This window comes from Hydra vulgaris, chromosome 06 (assembly GCF_038396675.1).
Source record: "Hydra vulgaris chromosome 06, alternate assembly HydraT2T_AEP".
NCBI lineage: Eukaryota > Metazoa > Cnidaria > Hydrozoa > Anthoathecata > Hydridae > Hydra > Hydra vulgaris.
This window is the reverse complement of record NC_088925.1, coordinates 10,117,731-10,138,828: the sequence shown is the minus strand read 5'-3', so window position 1 is coordinate 10,138,828 and position 21,098 is coordinate 10,117,731. Positions and strand designations below refer to the sequence as shown.

At 29.6% G+C, this 21,098-nt stretch overlaps 2 protein-coding genes across 2 annotated transcripts in view; both read right to left on the bottom strand.

The window, feature by feature from the left end:
- The window catches only part of LOC100200640 (C-type mannose receptor 2), a 57,000-nt gene extending 52,132 nt beyond the window's left edge, over positions 1 to 4,868 (bottom strand). Inside the window, exons 1-3 of the mRNA XM_065798478.1 lie at positions 4,815 to 4,868; positions 4,580 to 4,764; positions 716 to 799 (exon numbers count right to left, since the gene is read on the bottom strand). Coding sequence (XP_065654550.1) covers positions 716 to 799; positions 4,580 to 4,764; positions 4,815 to 4,868 — 323 coding nt within the window. The remainder of the gene's footprint in view (positions 1 to 715; positions 800 to 4,579; positions 4,765 to 4,814) is intronic.
- Positions 4,869 to 10,329: 5,461 nt separating this feature from the next.
- On the bottom strand, positions 10,330 to 11,259 carry LOC136081180 (histone-lysine N-methyltransferase SETMAR-like). Its single transcript, XM_065798477.1, has one exon. The coding sequence runs from the start codon at positions 11,257 to 11,259 to the stop codon at positions 10,330 to 10,332; it is 930 nt and encodes a 309-aa protein (XP_065654549.1).
- Between the last annotated feature and the right edge of the window lie 9,839 nt (positions 11,260 to 21,098).

Here is a 21,098-nt window from a genome sequence, read left to right as displayed (position 1 = left end):
AAAAATAGAGATTGGCGCAATTGTACTTACATGTACATACATCGACAAATAGGGATTGGCACAACTAAATGCACATAAATCGACTGAAAAATAGTCATGGTTTGGGCCACAGATAAATCAGAAAATGATGCGCTCAACATTTTTCAACATTTGTGCATTAAATTGTTGATGAAATGGCTTTCTTTAAATTCATATTTGAAAAGGATTTTAATTTTAACCGAGTATGAAAAAAATTGCGAATATTAGCGTTTTATAGTGTATTTTTTTAAACTTCAACATCGAATTAAAGCACTTTCTGTTGATTTTCAGACATTCGTTTTTATACGATTCCTAATCAGCATAAAGTTCTCTATCATAATCAGCAATAAAAAAAGGAAGGGGCGAAAATGCAGTAACACCTACTTTTATTTCCTTGTTTATTCATTTAAAAATAATTTTATTCCAATTAAATTGAAATCACTTTTAAAATGATTTGGTACAAAATGAGAGAAAAGTTACAGTATAAGAGACTAGCATTAACAGACCAAAAGCACTCATAGTTTTAAATTAAGTTTTGAATTTATGACTTTTAAAACGGAAAACTAACAAGAGTCTGTACATAACACATTAAAATCATGGTTTGTGATTGTATTTTACTGTTTTAAATTCATAAAAACTCAAATGTTTGATGGTTGCTAAGGCGTTGTTAGGGAATTCATTTTTAACTGTCATCTACTAAAATGCTATTATATCATTTTTAAGATTAAATGTTTTTGTATATGTTGAAGGAATGATTGATTTTGATTCTATATCAAAATACCTAAAAATCAAAAAGTTGATTTTTTTTCGAAAAACTTACTTATTTTTAGTTGTGTTGAAGGAATGATTATAGAATCGAAATACCAAAAAATCAAAAAATTGATTTTTTTTCAAAAAACTTACTCATTTTCAGTTGTGTGCCAACTTAACTAACTAAATTGATCAATTAATGGAATTGTTTTTAAAAATTAGATCGTTATTTAAATGTAAATTCCATAATTTATGTCCTCGGTTTGTGATTGGCTGCTTGATGGTTAAATAGCTAGTTTTTGGTTGATAGTTTTTTCAAAATCTTGTGCTATATATTTGAATATATATTTTTTTAAACATTCAGTTAAATAAGAATGGTGTAATTTTTTAAATCAAGTTTAATTTAGTATATTAAGTTCACAAAAACGTATATTTGTATGGGAGAAACAATCGTCGTTTGTATCAATCCTGAAGTTGTATTTGTTTTGTTTGCAGAAAAGTTATACGCTTTTTGTAACATTGCATAGTTTTAATTATATTTATGGATGGTGGACTCAAACTATTGAGTTAAGTTATCAAGTACTTATAAATAAAAATAAAATACTAATATTCTCATTAGATTAAAACTAGTATTATTATTATGTATTTATTATGTATTATTATGTATTTCACCATAAAGAAAAGTCTAAAAAGCTAGTTATTATAAAATCTAAAAACATTGTGATTTAGAAACTCTTAAAATTTGGCAAAAATACAGTTTTTTGAGTAGCGCAATTTAAATAATTTTATTCGCTAACTATTTTCTATAGTTTCTTTATGATTCTAGCAGTATAAAAAAAATAAGTACTGAAATAATAGATTTAAACGTTAATTCATGTTTTAAAGTAACCGAAAACAGCTTTTTTTTTATCATTAAAATTTTATTATTATTAAAGTCTAATTTTCTCACTAAATACATAATCTTTCATTTTAATTTTCATTATATGCAATGATAATAGATAATTCTATCTTGATTTGTAAAAATATTTAAATATGTATTTGTACATGTTGTAAGAAATGCTTTTAAAAAATACAATTTTAACGAATTTAAACTGATTTTTATGGAACTAGGACTTTTTATCTTCGACTTTTTTACGAAGCCAATTCTTTTTTTAGTGAGAGTTTGTAAGAAACTAAAAAATTTAGCAGCCCCATTTTGAAATAATGCGGTTTTTTTCTACAGCGTGTTTAAGTTGTTATATAAATATGGAAACTTAAATTAAAAATTTGATTAAAAACATAGAAAAAATAATTACCAACAAATTAGAAGAACAGAAAAAATCTATTCTCAAAGAAACAGAGAAGTTGTTAAAAGAACAAGAAAAAAGTTTTGCATCGTTTATGAGTGCAAACTTAAAAATATTAACGGACAGAATTGTAAAGCTAGAAGTTTATGTAAACAATAATAAATCGAATGTGATGAATATTCAAAAAGATATAAGTGATCTTAAAACAGCTCTAAACTTCCAAGAAACAAACCTAATAGAAAAGATTACAAATTAAAAAGTGTTAAGATAAGGATTTAAATATTTTACACAAAAAAACAATCGATTTAGAAAATAGATCTCTTCGAAATAATCTACTAATAGATGGAGTTGAAGAAAAACCTAACGAAAACATGGATGGCTGTGAAAATACAGTAAAAAATATTTTCAAAAAACAACTAAAAATTGACACTGAAGTGGTTGTGGAAAGAGCGCATTGAGTGGGCAAATCAAGAGATAGTAAACTACCAAGAACAATAGTTTTAAAGCTTTTAAATTACCAAGACAAAAACAAAATTCTAAACGCCGTGAAAAACTTACGTGGAACTGGTGTGTTTATTAATGAAGATTTTGCGAAGGAAACTATCGAGGTCGTAAAAAGTTATGGGAGGAAGTAAAAAGACTACGCAGTGAAGGCAAATATGCTGTCATAAAATATGATATTTTTTGCAAAGAATTTAGAAACCCAAACATTATGTTTTAAAAAGAAATTTTTCTAAAAATAAATGCCCCTAAAAAAAAAAAATAAGCATGGCTGGGACTAGTGATTTTGAATCCCTAAGTTTCAACTTTTCTGAAATAAATAATAATGAAAATATAAAACTCGATATAATTTTTTCCACGACACTTATGGCTTATGGGTTGCTCATATCACTGTCCGAGCGAATTAGAAGGGTTTTTTTTTAAAATTTGTTGGCGACAAAAATTTAAATAAAATTAGAATTCTCCACGTAAACATTCGAAGCCTTAATAATAATTTTAAAAAACTTCTCAATTTGTTGGAGGAAACAAAAAATTGTTTTAATATAGTTTGTTTGACTGAAACGTGGATTTCGAATAATTCAAATAATACTTCAAACTTTTATATTCCTACTTTTAAATTAATTTCTCCCAAATGCAAGTAAATAAACGCGGCGGAGGAGTTCTTATATCGTCACCTCAAAGCAAGAACCATCTACGCTTTTTGCTTAGTAGAGAAAATGAGAAAACTAACTTTGAACGCACATGAAAAATGTTTATACTCAATATATAATTGATTTTAAAAGTTTTATAAAATAACATGAGTAATATAAATACAATTATTATTGCCAAACCTTTAATTTTAATAGGCAATTATTATTTTTAGCAAAATTTCATCGACCTAGTACCAGATGATGCCTTCTTGTCTTAACCAATGATTGTGTATTAATGCCAGAATGAATGCCATAATGCACCAACGTAACTACTATTCTGCATGCTTGCTATGCATTACACAAACCATACACACAAAAAGTAAAGCCCAATGACAATAAATAATTAAAATTATAATCAACTTTATTTTGTTATTATTTGCAATTTTCATACAGCATTGCAACTTTGACAATTTTTATAATCAGAGCTATTACTGTCATTCAGTCTTTTCACTGTCGGAATCGTCATCAATAAAGTCTTTACTGTCGTGACTGCGACTGATACAGAGCGATTATCAAAAAACAGTTTTTGTTCAGTGGGTATGACATCTGGTTTACGCAAGCTACGGAGATCGTTCTTTTTCGCAGCCGAAATGGGTAGTAACGCCTTGTATGCTGGTTGTAGACAGGGTTCAACTTACTACTGTGAACTCTCTTTGCTTCTGTATTTGCTCACAAAATTTTCTTGAAATCGTTGCCATACATGTACTTGTACTGGATGTAGCTAGTGTTAGCTTTTTCATATCTCAGCACTTTTATTTTCAGCCAATTCACTGTGTCACCATTTTCATCACGGGTTCTGTTCTTCATAAACATGCCACTTTGTTTTTTGCAATCAACAAATTCACTCTGTTAAAGTAAGACAAATGTCTTACTTTATATGGTCTTTTTGCAGTTTCAATTATTGACTTCCACCCAGATAACGAAAACACTGACGTATTTTTCTTTGCCGACTCGATGGTGGAGTGCATGGAATCACACGGACACGCATACATTCCATATATGTGTGTCCTCTTTCAAGAAATTTCTGTTCTACAACGTCCAAATGAGTAATAATTGTTACTGCATACAGCAAGATTGATGTGACATGCTGGTTCCTATTTTGGCCGCTGCATGTATCGGAAAACAACGACACTTCGTTAATATGTTCTGGAAGATCTCAAGGTATTGTAGAAGACAGCTTCCTATTTCATTACTGTATCTTTGTCTATTGACTTCCGACCATAAGTAACTCTTGGCATTATTTTGCGGTGCTTGATCATATATTGTTAATTTGTTACAGTTCAATTCGCGCTAATAGAACATAAGACTTTTGAGCACGGTATTTGCAAAACTGACTGTAGATCAAACGTAACTGATCTGAAAATATTCTCTGTCTTCGCTTTCTCTTTGTCTGCTGCCTTTGCTGACTGTGCTTCTTTATTTCGCACGATATGCTCTTCTATGCCTTTTGCATTATGCTTTTCTATGTCTGACATAATGGTATATTTTGTACATTCTAAACCTTTTTTGGTTTGTAAAAACTAAAATTATAACATTCATTGAATATACGCCTGTATATAGCGGCACTTGCCGGCTTGCACCCCAAATTAGAGGCTGCAAACTTCTCAATATAAAGATTGTGCATTTTTGTAACGTTTAGCTTTCTGTCGAAATAAAGGCGGCGTGTTCCTTTACGACATCAATGACTGGCCATTGTTGGGAAAGATTTGATGTGCTGTTTCACTGACTTTTCAATTACATCCAGTGTAGTGTGTACATGCAGTGTAAAAGAACTTTTAAAAATGAAACAAACTATAATCGGCTTTTTGTGACGTTTGTAAACAAACTATAATCGGCTTTTTGTGACGTTTGTAAAGCGTTCAAAAAAGTTTTAATAAGTTACTATAATAGCCAATTACTTAAATACAAAAATGATATACAAAAAACTTGGAACATATTAAAAGAGGTTATAGGTAAAAAAGATATGAATATTAGTCGTTACTAAATTTAGTTACAATGTATGCGCATTTAGTATCTGTGAAATTATTAACGACGCAATAATTGCTTGTTTGTTTATCCATGCATTTGTTAGCACAGGTCCAAGTTTAGCATCAAAAATAAAAAAAAGTAAAACTTGCTTCAAATCATACCTAATTTCTAATAATAATACAATGGACAATATTATGCTAACAGAAACAGAATTACTTGATACCATGTGCTTACTTAAACCAAATAAAGGTAATGGAGTTGATGATGTAAGCAGTAATGTAGCAATTAAATCAATGCCTTATTTAAAAATTCTGCTTTTGCATATATTTACGCTCTCTTTAAACCAAGGAATCTTTTCCAATAAACTTAAAGTTGCAAGGGTAATACCTATACTAAAATCTGGAGATGAGACTAGTGTCTCTAATTACAGGCCCATCTCCATACTATAATGCTTTTCAAAGTTATTAGAACACATTATGTATAAAAGATTGTATTACTTTTTAGATGTAAACAATATTCACAATAGTAAGCAATTTGGGTTTTTGTAAGACTTTTGACACTGTCGATCATTACATTTTATTAATAAAATTAAAAAACTATGGTATTAAACATATAAATATTGCGTGGTTTAAAAGCTATTTGTCAAATATAAAATAATACATTTCTTATAATGAAGATAAAACAACCAATATGAACATAACATGTGGGGTTCCTCAGGGATCTCTATTAGAACCACTCCTATTTTTCATTTTTATTAATGATTGAAGCAAAGCTTGTACTGAACTCGATACAATTTTATTTGCAGATGACACAAATCTATTTTATGCACGTAATAATATAAATATTCTGTAAAAAGTCAGTAAACAAAGAGCTATTTAATCTTACAGAATGGTTTAAGGCAAACAAATTATCTCTAAATGTAACCAAAACAAAATATACTTTTTTCCATCGTTTTTATGACCGAGATGAAATTCCTTTGAAACTTCCAAAACTTTGTATTGCCAATCAGAACATAAAAAGAGAAACCTCTTTAAAATTTCTCGGCGTGCTTCTTGATGAAAATGTGACGTGGAGAGATCACATACAATATCTCGAAAATACTATCTCAATATAGTAACATAGATCTACTGTGCAGAGCTAAGCCTTTTTTAAATCCAACTTGCTTAAAGCTTTTATATTTCTCGTTCATTCATTGCCATCTTAATTATGCAAACATTGCTTGGTGCAGTACAAATAAAAATAAAATAAAAAAGCTATTCAGTAAACAAAAGCATGCAATCAGAATCATTTCCAATGTGAGCCGTAATGCACACTCCCAGGCATTATTTGTTAATTCAAATATAATGAATGTTTATCAATTAAATGTCTATCAAATTCTTATATTTTGTTCAAAATTAATAAAAATGTCTCCTAAAACATTTTACACACTATTCAAAATAAATCAGAATAGATATCTAACCAGATTTTCAAATAACAGTTATATTCAACCCAAAAGTTATTTTGCGGCGACTGAATTTTCAAATTCTACTCGAGGGCCGAAATTATGGAATAAAATATTAACTAATGAACTTAAAATAATTGCTACGTTTAATGAGTTTAAGAACAAATTGAAACAAAAACTACTGATGAACGACGTAGCGCTTAGCTTTTTCTGAAGTTTTAATGACTGCTACTGTTAAACTTACCCAACAATTAGAGGTTTGTCATTATCGGCTTGACGATCTTAAAAAAAATTGTACCACTCGTTATTGCTGAAATTCTTCTTCTTTTTTTTTCTTTTTTTTTTTTAAATATATATAAAAAATTATGGTTTATAAGAATTATTCACATATTTCAAGGTATATGCTGGTGTGAAAGGAAAGCTTCAGGATTATGCGTATTTGCTTGGATGCTTTTTAGTAATATAGTTTCTTTGTAATAATTCTTTTTTTTTCTTTTTTATTCAATTTTTCTTAATCAATACAAAAATAAAAAGTTAAAGTAGGACTATAGGACCGATGATTTTTATTTTATTAAGTCTTTAGAAAAATGTTTTATATTATTATAGTGTTATGTTTTTTAATTTTTGTTGTCTTATATTTACGGTATAGACTAAAGGGCTCGGTGATAAGACCTATTATGTCTTCTTCTTGCCCCTGCTATTTGCATTTATATTATGGTTTACGACTTTAATAAATTTATATGGCAAAAAAAAAAATAGTGTTTTGTTAGGTGAAACTTTTTTCTCTCTGCCATCGGCACCACAGAACATACTATTTAAATCCACGTATGATAATGCTGACAACACAGATCTGTTACTTATTGCAAGAGTTTTCAATAAAAACTGGTTGCACACACGTAGTCTGCTTTGTTCAATATATAGAAAGTAAGAAATGAATACTTGCTTTTCTGTGCTGTCATGTCATGGTGTTATTCACAATGAACTGTTTTCGGATGCCATAGTCCCCCTAGGAATAATAGTCTCAACAAATTGACATTTGATTAGCATCATAAAACTTTTCTGAGCACTTATTCTTGCATCTACAGGCAAACTGTAGAGGGTTCTTGTCACCAACTGCGAGATCAACTGAGTTTAGATGAGCTTTACCCTGTAACTTCTTAGTCTTCCTAACGTTTTTTTTTCCACTTTTCTAGCAATCGTATTTGTTTGCGGGTTCCATTATTCTGCTCAACTACAGCTGTGCCGCTGTTTTCATCAGGCATTAGTCTTGACTGGATGTTAACTGCGACTGTGTCCTCGATGCAGATTTCGATTGGTGCTGGTTGGATGTTGACGTCGTCCGTGTCCTCGTCCACGAATTCAATCAGTGGTTGCTGGACATGTTGGGCTGGCTGGATGTTGAAAGTTGTAGATGTTTGAACTTGTCTGTTTTTAATTTCTACCCGTATCGATTGTCCATTTCAATGTGGAGGCAACTCGAAAGTAATGCCGCTATTGCTGTCTACAATAAAGCTATTTTCCAGATCACAGTTGGTAATGTATTCATTAATCAATGTAAATAATTCAATATTCATTTGTGGCAGCTGGCTATCCGCTACTGTGTTTTTATAGGTTTCGATTGGTGCTGCATTGACATCTGCTGCAACTGCGTTCTCACTGTAGGTTTTGACTAATGCTGGCTGGATGTCGGCTGTGACTGTGTTCTTGATGTCCGACTCAATTGGTGGTGGCTCGAAGTCAGCTCCGACTGCGTCCTCGATGTCTGACTCAATTGGTGGTGCCTTGAAGTCAACTGTTAATACGTGCTCGATGCAGGTTTCAACTGATACTGGTTGGATGTTGGCTGCGATTGTTTCCTCATTACTTGATTCAACCCGTGCTGACCGGATGCCAGCTGCCATTGCATCCTTGATGCCGGATTCGATAGGTGTTGGCTCCATGTTGGCTGCAACTGTGTCCCCAATGCCGGATTCAATTGGTGTAGGGTGGCTATCAGCTGCGACGGAGAGAACTAGGTCAAAAGCTTTCGGCAGCAGCACCGATGAGCTTGTGTCATTTGATTACATAACAAATTCACTGCCGTGTTCTCCACATCCTTGTTTGATTTTGTAACATCTCTGTCAGCCTTGGAATCATTATTGTCTGCTCGCTTTTTCTTCTTAAATGTATTGTTCGCTAAAACACAATAAAGCTCTTTAAGACTTTTTAAGTGTTTGCGTATAGCGTAAAACCACCTATAACTGGCCAGCACCAATTCCTGGCCACTTTTCAAAGAAGTTTATTGTCTTAAATATTTGGTTCGTAGTTTTCCAAATTTTTTTAAATGAAAATATTATCCAACTTTTATATTTGGAACTCAGTTTGTTACATTTGATCATCGCTGCGTTATTTTATCTGAGTTTGAAAATTATACTGATTTTGTAAATACTATGGTAAATATTCCGACCCTGAAAACAAAAATGCGAAAAAAAGTTTTGCTGATTTATCTTGTTTAATAACAATCATAAAATTTGATTCAATTGTAACGTTTTATTCTATTAATGAAAACATTTTACTTTGATTTGAAATTAAAATTACTTCGTTTGGTAGTGTTTATTTTGTCATTGTTGTTGCTTTTGTTCCCCATAAATAATGACCTAATCGTGGCCACATGTCAACCTATTCTTGGCCATGAATAAGATCTTGTTATAATATAAATTTAGGTAGAATAAAAATATAAGTTTTAGTCCTAAAGTTGAATCGAATTTTTATTATCTATATTATTTCTTCTATTTTATTACTTTCATGCTAAAACCATAAGTAGTAACCGCATAAATATAGCAAGGTAATGTTTTTTCTTTAAGACGTCTGCTAATTTGAAAACATTAACGAGTTGCGAAGCGTTTCCAAGTCTATTGTTTGTTTCCAAGTCTATTGTTTGTTTCCAAGTCTATTGTTTGTTTCCAAGTCTATTGTTTGTTTCCAAGTCTATTGTTTGTTTCCAAGTCTATTGTTTGTTTCCAAGTCTATTGTTTGTTTCCAAGTCGTTTGTTTGTTTCCAAGTCTATTGTTTGTTTCCAAGTCTATTGTTTGTTTCCAAGTCGTTTGTTTGTTTCCAAGTCGTTTGTTTGTTTCCAAGTCTATTGTTTGTTTCCAAGTCTATTGTTTGTTTCCAAGTCTATTGTTTGTTTCCAAGTCTATTGTTTGTTTCCAAGTCTATTGTTTGTTTCCAAGTCTATTGTTTGTTTCCAAGTCTGTTTGTTTCCAAGTCTATTGTTTGTTTCCAAGTCTATTGTTTGTTTCCAAGTCTATTGTTTGTTTCCAAGTCTATTGTTTGTTTCCAAGTCTATTGTTTGTTTCCAAGTCGTTTGTTTGTATAGCTATTAAAAGAAGAATTAAATTTGCAAAAGTAAAAATTTATGCAGAACTTACTTAATTAAACTCGAGACAATTTGTCTTGTTTTTTATATAAATTTGAAAATATTTCACTACTTTTACTTCGTAAAACGTGATGGCCAGAAATAAGTTCGTAATGGGCATGTTTTGGATCTCCAGCCATGATATGGTGTTTTTACGCCTTGTTGTATTTGAGCTAAATCTTTTTAATTTATCGACAAAAATTATCAGGTAACCAAAAAAGTTCGTGCGGTTTTTCCGTATATAATAAAAACACACAAAACGACAAAAGTAAGTACATTTATTCATCAAAATAGTCACCATTAGCATCTAAAACCTTTTCATAACGTAAAACAAGCTTATTTATTCCACTTCTAAAAAATTCTCGGTCCTTTGAGTCTATAAAAGCTTTCAACTCCATTTCAACCGCGTCCTGGTCTCGGAACTGCTGTCCTTTTAAATGATTTCCCAGGGAAAGGAAAAAATGGAAATCAGTAGGGGAGAGGTCTGGCGAGTATGGTGGATGAGACAAACTCTCCCAACCAAGGCTTTGGAGCTTGTCCTGAGTCACGCAAGCGGTGTGCGGTCTCGCGTTGTCGTGGAGAAGCAGAACTCCTCTCCTGTGCACCAGTGCAGGCTGCTTTACAAGCAACAGGTCGTGAACTCGTTGCAGCTGTGCTGAGTAGACCAGTCCAGTAATGGTTTGGCCTGTTGGGAGCAGCTCGTAATGCGCCACACCAGCTGTAGTCCACCAAATGCAGAGCAATTTTTCGTCGCATGTCAATGAACGATCAAGAAAAGGCTCAACATTGTGGCGTGATAAGAGTGATGTGCAGATCGTAAGCCGTTGCTTCTTGTTGTCGATCGACAATTTGTGCGGAACCCACCGACTCAGCTTCCACGCTTTCCCAATCGCATGCAGATGCAGGCGGATGGTTTCAACATTCACAGCAAACCTCACTGCAAGTTCTTGGCAAGTTTGGCTGGAGTCAGACTCGACAGCGTCCTTCAGTTCATCCTCATCAACCAACAATGGGCGTCCAGAACGCGGCAGGTCTTCGATGGACTCATCTCCCGAAGAGAATTGCTGAAACCACTTCTGTGCTGTGCGTTCACTTACTGTACCTTCTCCAAATGCTGTGCAGATGTTTTTGGCCGCTTGTGTTGCATTCCTTCCAAGTTTGAACTCGTAAAGTAAGCAAGATCGAATAATCGTTGGTTGGGTTGCCATCCTTTCTTTACACAAAACCTTTCCTGTAAGCTCGTTACAAGCCTACACTATATATGCAGCAACTGCGCGTGACACACGCGTTCTATTACGCAACAAAGCTACTTGCCTTGTGCGATGTGGGTGTTGTAAAAAATGCTAAAAACAATTCAATTACCAAAAACCGCACGAACTTTTTTGGTTACCTAATACTAAACTTGCCATAGGTTGTATCTCAAGAAGTTTTTTAAGAGTTTAGAAAATTTTTTCGTGAACCATTCGCGGTAATATACGACGCAGTTTAAAATTAAGTGGCCAGGAATTGGCGGTTTTACCCAAGCGTTCACTGAGTATAAGTATAGTCTTGATAAAAACATACCTTTGCAGACATCCTTTTCATCATTGTCGTCAGCATTCATCAAGAAGTTAGCAGTTTCTGCCAACGTAAATGTTAATTTTCGCTTTATCGCCGCCATCAAATTAAAAGTTTACTACTATGTACTCTTTTTACGCAATATAAACTGTATAGGTTCGGTGTGAAAGCATTCGTGCTCTTTGCTGCTGTTGTTGTTAGACTTTTACAATCCATAAAACACCACCTGCATAAGGTGCGTTTTACACAGTAACCAGTTTGGCAACAAACTATGGTACATTGAACCATTTCAGATGGTGAATTGTTGCTGATGAAATGAATTGATGGTGAAATGAGACTGAGTGTTTTATGCTCTAACATGAAAATTGACAAAAAACCTAGATGGTGTGTTCTTGCTTTGAGGTGACGATATATGTAAAAATGAAAACATTATTTATTATGTTAGGAATGATTTAAGTGTATCTGACGGCAATAAATTTTAACTATTAAAATTATAAACAATGAATCAAAAAACTTATTATTAAGCTGTTGTTATCGACCACCTGACGGCATGAGTGAGAACTTAAGCATTTTTTTTTAGAACAAAGTATTTTAAAAACAGATATTAAAGACAAAAAAAGATTTTCATTATTGGGGACCTAAATATGAATGGTTTTCTATACAGTGAAGACAGTGGCGGATCCAGCGTTTTTTGGTCTTTGAGATAGCTAACTTCCAGACATGGAGCAAACTCCAAACATTTATATGTTTATACTTATGTCAAATAAGGATGCTTTGCAAAAAATTGCGATGATTGGAGCTTGGGAACAAAAAAGCGAAGTGAAGATTATAAAATTAAAAACTTTTACGATTCTTCTTTCGAAACTGGAGCAATTCCCTTGAATAATCGTCCAATCAGAGTAACAAAAAACTCAGTGTCTTTGATTGATAATATCATTACAACAGATATATCCGACAATGATATTCAAACAGGTATCTTAAAATTGGATATATCCAATTTTAGGATACATATCAGATATATATTTAATTATTTTCCTATATTTTTGTTGCTTAAATCAAACTCTGAAAGTATAACGTTATATGGTTATAACCAAATCAAATAAAATGGTTATAACCAAATGGTTATAACCAAATAAAATGGTTATAACCAAATCAAATAAAAAATTAAAACATGCGCTTTTAACGAAACCAGTATAAAACAATTTAAAAACCAATTATTACTCCTACACTTTAATGATAATGCAGACAAAATTTACAATAATTTTTTTGAAACATTTTATTCCGTGTATGACGCTAACTTTCCTATCATTGTAAAAACAATAAATTCCATATCAAAAAAATATAAACAACCCATGGGTGACCAGGGATTTAAAGAATCATCAAAAAAAAAACAGAAGTTTTATATAAAATATCTTAAAACAAAATCATTTGCAAATGAAAAAGTATATAAAGAATACAAATATCTATTTGAAAAAGTTCTTAAAAACTTGAAAAAAATTTACCACTCAAGACTCATAGATAAATTTAAAAATAACTCAAAACGCACTTGGCAAATAAAAGAATTATCTTATGAACTATCTTTTCAAGAATTTGAAAAAGCTTTCAAAACTCTAAAAAAAAAAATCAACCGGAGAAAATGACATAATCGGCAATATAGTCATAAAATGTTTTGAATACTTAAAAGATATCCTACTTAAAGTCTATGGAGCATCTATACGCCAAGGAGTTTTTCCTGAATAACTAAAAATTGTTAAAGTTACTCCAACTTTAAAAGAAGGTGATCAAACAAATATTAGTAACTATTGCCCTTTCTCTGTCCTCTCCACATTTTCAAAAATACTAAAACGTATTATGTACAATAGATTATACAATTATTTTCATTCTAATAATTTTTATACAACTATCAATTCGGCTTTGAAAGAAATAAAATGGTTCAAAAATTATCAATCCAACCGTAAACAATTTATTTTCAGCAATAATGATCATCCAAATAAATTTCTGAATATTTCATGTAGCGTTCCACAAGGTTCCATTTTGGGACCACTATTGTTCTTGATTTATATAAGCAATCTAAACAAAGCCTCGAATTTAATGTGTATCATGTTTGCTGATGACACTAACTTATTCTTTTCCGATAATGACATTTACAAACTCTTCTATAATATGAATGATGAACTTAAAAGTATATCTAAATGGTTTAAATGCAACAAACTAACTCTTAACATTAAAAAAAAAAGTTGTTTTTTTTTCAACTCAGTCTCAAAAAAAGCTTATTTACCCCTAAGTTTCCCTAAAATATTTATTGAAGATGTTGAAATAAAAAGAAATAATGTAACAAAGTTCTTAGGTGTTTTTCTTGATAAAAACATCACATGGAAAACACATATCGACTATATTGGTACAAAAATTTCTAAAAATATTGGAATTTTATATAAAACCAGAACATATTTATGTAAAAAAATCAACTTTATTACTCATTAATTCATAGTTATTTAAATTATGCTAATGCTGCATGGGGAAGCACTGAAAAAAGTCGAAATGCCTTTATCACCGTCAGAAACATGCGATCCGTTTAATAAATTTTGCGGATCGATACACTCATTCCAAACCATTTTTTATTGAAATGAAAGTTCTCAAAATTCATAAGCTTAATGTTTTTAATGGTTTGTGCTTTATGTATATGTCGAAAAATGACATAAATTTACCCGTTTTCAAAGATCTAAATAAATATACACTTAGAAACAATAATTTTAAATACGAGCTTTTTTGTCGAACCAAGTTTAATCAGTTTTGTATTACATATTGTGCATCATATCTTTGGAATAAAATTGTTTTGTCCAATTTCGACATGCATTTTACTTTTTCCATTTTCAAATATAAACTAAAAAATGTGATTATCTTAATGGATGATGCGGTTAGGTTTTTTTAATTGTAATTTTATTATTTTATCAAACCGTAATAATTTTTTTTTTTTTTTTTTTTTACAAAACAAAAAAAAACAAACAGCAAAATTAATATTTTGTTGACAATCCTTTAGCTTTTAAGCATTCGTTGATCCGTTTTGGCATGGAATTCACTAAATTCTGAGTAATATCTTTTGGAACATTACTCAGTAATTTTGTTACTTTTTCTTTCAGCTGGTCCAGACTTTTTATTTCAATTTTGCCAAGATTATGGTCTAACCAAGGCCATAAATTCTCTATGCAGTTGAGATCTGGACTACTGGCAGGCCAAGGCATTATTTTAATGTTGGTTTCTTCAAACCATTGCTTGCAAATCTTAGCAGTATGACATGGAGCATTATCTTGTTGGAAGATAATTTCTATGTTTTTTGGAAAATGTCAATAGAAAGCATTAAATAATTATCCAATATATCTGAATATCTTTGAGAATCAAGCCTTCCATAAAATAGTTTGATGCAACCAACGCCTTCATAGTTCATACAGGCCCAGATGCCTATACTGCCATTATCTTGTCTTGTTCTATACATAGAACAATCTGGGTTTATTTTTTCATGTGGCGTTCTTCTCAGCATTACTTGGCTTTATCTTGAATCAACCTCAACGTTTATTTTATCGCTGAAAAGAACATTATGCCACATGCTCTTAGACCAAATTTTATGAGCTAAACACAAGTTTTCCTTGCTTACTGATGTTTTTTAGCAAGCAGCTCGCCACATGTAATTGTGTTTTTGTAGTACTCTTCTAATTGTTGGAGCTCTGGCAACAACACAAGAAGCTTCTTTCCATTTTCGACAGAGACCAGTTGAGGATAACTTTCAATTTTTTTTCACTATGAGAATAAGTGAACATTTGTTTCTTTCAAGATTTTCAATTGTGATATCGCTTGACTATTCTGCTAACAATTGCATGTGTTGTGTTTAAATGTTTTGCTATTTCTCTCATTGAGATGTTTTATTAAATTCATTGCGATGATTTTGATGATTTTTGCTATTGATTTTACATTTTGTCATATTATCGATAGTTTTTCTGGTCATTTTGGCTGTTTTATTTAAAAAAATATTAAATCGATACTAATTTTTATATTTTATTTTTTTTCAAAAAGTTTTTAAATATTTATAACAACTTCTCAATTAACTATTAAATTCTCAAGTAGTTATGAATAATTAGAAAATGAGTTAAAAGTTTAACTCAAAGACAAATGAAATTTTGAAGGAAGTTTGAATATTTTTATGAGTACTTATTTGAAAGAAAATATGATGCTTATCAATTAACACTTTTTATATTTGAAATGAGTCAAAAAATTATTGAATTATTATCAATCAAAGTAGAATATCAAAAAAAAGATGATGGATTGTTATTATTGGCCAATACTGTGTGTGCGTGTTTATATATATGTATTCATATATATATATATATATATATATATATATATATATATATATATATATATATATATATATATATATATATATATATATATATATATATATACTTATATCATTTTCTTTCACTTTTGTGAAAGAAAAATGAATGTAAAGTTTACTAAAAATCAACTTTATTTTGTTATTAAGGACAGAATTTTGATTTAAAGACATGAATTTCTTCAAAATTAACTTTTTAAGGTGACACACAACTGAAAACAAGTTTTTTTGTAAATAATCAAAGTTTTGATTTTTTTTTTTTTAATGACAATTATTTTATATTAAAATAAAATAAAAAACAGATAATTTTTTTTTTAATTAATTTTATTATCCATAATGGCCAAAAATGGGTTGTAAAACATGTGTTTTTAGTAAATCTTCAAAACCTAATAACTTAATTTTGCCTCAACTACTGAAACTAAAATTTTGAACATAGCTTCCTAATCATATTTCACCCTGTTTGACCGTGGGAATTTTTATAATTTAAATTATTTCATGAAATATTGCATTTCTAACAAAATCACCTAATATATATATGAAATATCAATAAATTCAGCACTATAAACATCAATATTTCACTTTCTATAACTTTTTATGAAAATTCTGAGGGTTAAATGAAGTATTATATTATGATAAACAAATCCTGAAAATTGTATTATGTAATTCTGTTTTGTTAATGAGAAAATGTGTTTCAAAGTTTAAAAAAATACATATTGAGAAAAAAGCAAAAATAAGAAAAAAATATATAACAACATAAAAATTATCAAAATCCACCAGAGATGTAACTATCAGTTGTTTCTTTTATTTGCTGATCGTCTATGAAACCTTTTTTAACTGCTCTTATTTTTTTTCTCTGCATTTTACTTTTATCCGTTGACTTTGACTTCATATGTCGAATTCTGGTTTTGTCAACTTTACTTGACGAAGCTAATGTAACAATTCCACTCAAGCCAAAGTATTTTAAAACTTCTAATACACCATTAGCACCATCATTATAATGCAGCACTGCTGAGTATGTTCCCATTTCAATTGTAGACTTACTAACAAATGTGTGCTTTGGTACGCGAGACCATATAATAGAATTTAATGCTTCATTGGCATTTTGCGTCGTTCCATGCAAACATTTAATTAGAAGATCATCAGCCTGAAGATCCTTGATGATTGGTAAAATAAGATTCTTAATCCAGATAGGTATACATGATTTTGATTTGTAATTTGTATTATTTAGAGCCCAATATTTGCACCAACTTGCCAATCCTCTTGGGCAAAACTGATGTTGCATTTGCTGGTTTTCAAAGTTGGTAAAATGAAATAAAATAGCATAAACTGCCTTTTTCATAGCATACAAGTTGTTGACATTTTGACGAATGGCCATGCCATAATAGTTTTGCATAGAATTTATACATTTTTCTGTTAGGTTACCTCTACCTGATAAAGGTGTTTTAGTGCCTTTGTGTGCTTTGACTAAATTTCTAAGTCGTGTACCCAATCTTTTTTGCACATGACCTACACATTCAAGTTTTATTGGAGTGATGTCAAAATCCTGGTAAGGGTTTGAGTTTTTGACATCTTTGAATGAAGAAGTGTCTCCATCACCTAGAAACTCTTTATAAATTAGATTATTTTTTTTAACCGAGCGATTAAAAATTGTTACTGCTCCTGCAGACTCCATACTTCCAGACGAAGATTTGTGATTTATTTCACATTGATGATCAATTATCCAACACTGATATTCTGGAGTTCCTTTTTTACTGTTCCACATTTTACAGCCCATGCAGTACTTAGACAAAACTTCAATATCAATGCATTTATCCCCAGAAATCGCAGTAACTACACCGTGCAATGAATTGTGACCGCGTTTCTGCCATGTACCATCAATTGAAACTCTTACACATGGTATATCCTGAGCAATGTCAACTTTTTTAGAGTCCTTAGTCGCTAATAACATACTTTTCTCTGAAGCACTTTTATAAGCTACCATAATAGTTTTGTTTAATTGTTGAAATCCATTTTCAGATATACATTTTAAGTTCATGCAAGATGAAAATGTTTTTATAGCTCCATAACCACAGCCTACTTCTCGAAAAGCTATTATTGCACGAATATTAACATCATATGGTGAGTTAGCTGTTACTGCATCAAATTTAGCATTTATTGATTTGTTTGATGAATTAAATCTTTTAACATAATCACAGTGTTCACATTTTAATTGAAACAAATGTGCAAATCCTTTTCTACTGGAATCAACATCTGTTAAAAGTAATGGCTGAAAGCAGTTGTTGCATGCAGTTTTAGCTATAAGTTCTTTAAGAATTGAAAAATTAATAAAAACAAAATAGTTATCTTTTCCAGAATCAAATGTATTCGAGTAGTTGGGTTTGATTTTTCTTTCACTAGAACAGCTACTTGCTGCTTGAGTTGTGGACGATGTCATCGTCGATGATAAGATGTAAGAAGAAGATGATTTTTTATTTCCAACAACACCATTCCATTTTCGTTTTATCCTTCTTGATAAATTTTGTTTAGTTTTATTTCCTTGTTTATTCATTTAAAAACAACTTTATTCCAACTAAATTGAAATCAATTTTTAAATTATTTGGTATAAAATGAGAGAAAAGTTACAGTATAAAAGACTAACATTAACAGATTAAAAACACTCTTGTTCGTAAATAAAATTTTGAATTATGACTTTTAAAACTGAAAACTAACAAGAGTATAACAAATTAAACAAATATAACAAATTAAACAAGTATAACAAATTAAAACCAAGTTTGTGATGGTGTTTTACTGTTTTGAATTCAGAAAAACTCCTATGACTGATGGTTGCTAAGGCGTTGTTAGGGAATTTATTTTCAAGTGTCATCTACTAAAATGATATTAAATCAACTTTTATATCATTTTTGAGACTAATTTTTTTTTTATATGTTCAAGGAATGGTTATAGAATCAAAATACCCAAAAATCTAAAAATTGATTTTTTTCAAAAAACTTGCTTTTTTTCAGTTGTGTGCCACCTTAATTACTTTAAAAAATTTAAAAAAAAATTCTACTCCCCTCCCGACCATAATTGACTCTATTTTAAAGAATTTTAGTCTTCTTTCTGTCTACCTTTTAAAAAAATAAAAAATTACATTACGTCGTTAAATTAGACTTTTTCGTTACATTACCATGTAATATATGCAAAAAATAGATATATAAATACAAATATAAAAGGACTATGCTTTTTTAACTTTTATTTATGAAGATTTCGAATTTCAAATAAATAAAAATGAGATAAAACATGAACAACAAAAGAAGGGAAGTTTACAGCTAGTATTATGAACAATGTTTACATATTATAATTCATATTACACTTACATATTATACTTCATATAAAATAAATTTTTCAGCAACTCTATCATACAAAACACAAAATTATAGTATAAAAATTGAATATAATATAAAAGAAATATATTTATAAGAAATAAATAAATATAAGAACAAATTAAAAAAAAAAAAACAAATAAGTTTTTTTGTAACGCTATTATACAAATACAAAATTATAGTATAAAAATTGAATATAATATACAAAATATATATAAATAGGTACTCACTCATTTACACATTTCTAAACACATATTTTATAAAACATATTGTTGTTACAATTGTTTATATATCAGATTTATTAAGATTCAGATCAAGATCAAGGAATAATTTGATCAAGAATGTTGTAAAAAAAACAACAATAAACAACAAAAAAACAACAACAAGCGATTACTTCTATTTAAAAGTTTCAGAAGTCGTTGTCAATTATCAAAAGTTTTTGTTTAAGTTTATTTTTATATTGATCAAGAGTAAGAAATCGGCAAATATCATCGGAATCATCGACAAATAAAACAAAGTTAAAAATATTAGAAAATTTATTTAAATCGTTAATGTAAATTAGAAACCAAAGGGGTCCTAGAATTAATCCCTGGGGAAATCCGCATGTGATTGTCGTTTAATCCGTTTTTCCACCGTTGTTTATTTTTTTGAGACATAACCTTAATGATAACAAATAGATCGATTTTGACGCCCAATCAATAACGCCTAGAAGTATTAAGGACCACAGCAAAAACTGTAATCTATTAAATTATTATCTAAAAATAAAAAGCTAATAAATTTCTTTTAAATTCAATCGTTTCATTAAAAATACAAAAAACAATACCACATTAAAATAAAATTGATATTCTAGTCTATAATAAATGATAAGACAATAGTGATAAGACATTAATAATAAACAATAATAAAATAAACAAAATAGATATTAATAATTTACCACAAAATAATATACAAACGAAAAAAATGTAATCTTGAAAATACTAAAATTCTGTCTCAATAAATGAAAATATTATGAAGTAGATAAGGTATGAAAAAAACTATACACTACTATTGTCTAATAAAAGGTTTCTTACATTACTTTCTTAAACATCACTCAAAGATTTTTGAGTCATGTTTAAGCTTTAGGTGTAAATTGTGGGAACTAAATTATTAATTCTGTATTATAACATAAGGTTAAATAACAAAAGGTTATTATTTGATTTAGTGTGTCACTAGAATCTTTCTATATGCATATGTGATTTGTGTGTATGTATGTATGTATTCATGTATGTATGTATGTATGTATGTATGTATGTATGTATGTATGTATGTATGTATGTATGTATGTATGTATGTATGTATGTATGTATGTATGTATGTATGTATGTATGTGTGTATGTATGTATGTATGTATGTATGTATGTATGTATGTATGTATGTATGTATACATATATATATATATATATATACATATTTATATATATATATATATATATATATATATATATATATATATATATATGTATATATATATATATATATATATATATATATATATATATATATATATATATACATATATATATATATATATATACACAAATTCTTTACAAAGAAAAAGGCAAAAAGTCACTATTTAAATTAAGAAATCATAAAATTAAGAAAGACGATTTAACAAGAGATCAATTAACAAAAAATAATGGTAATTTATAAAAATTAGAAAAACACAAAAGAAAACTTAAAAGTATCTTTGATCATGACAAAAAAT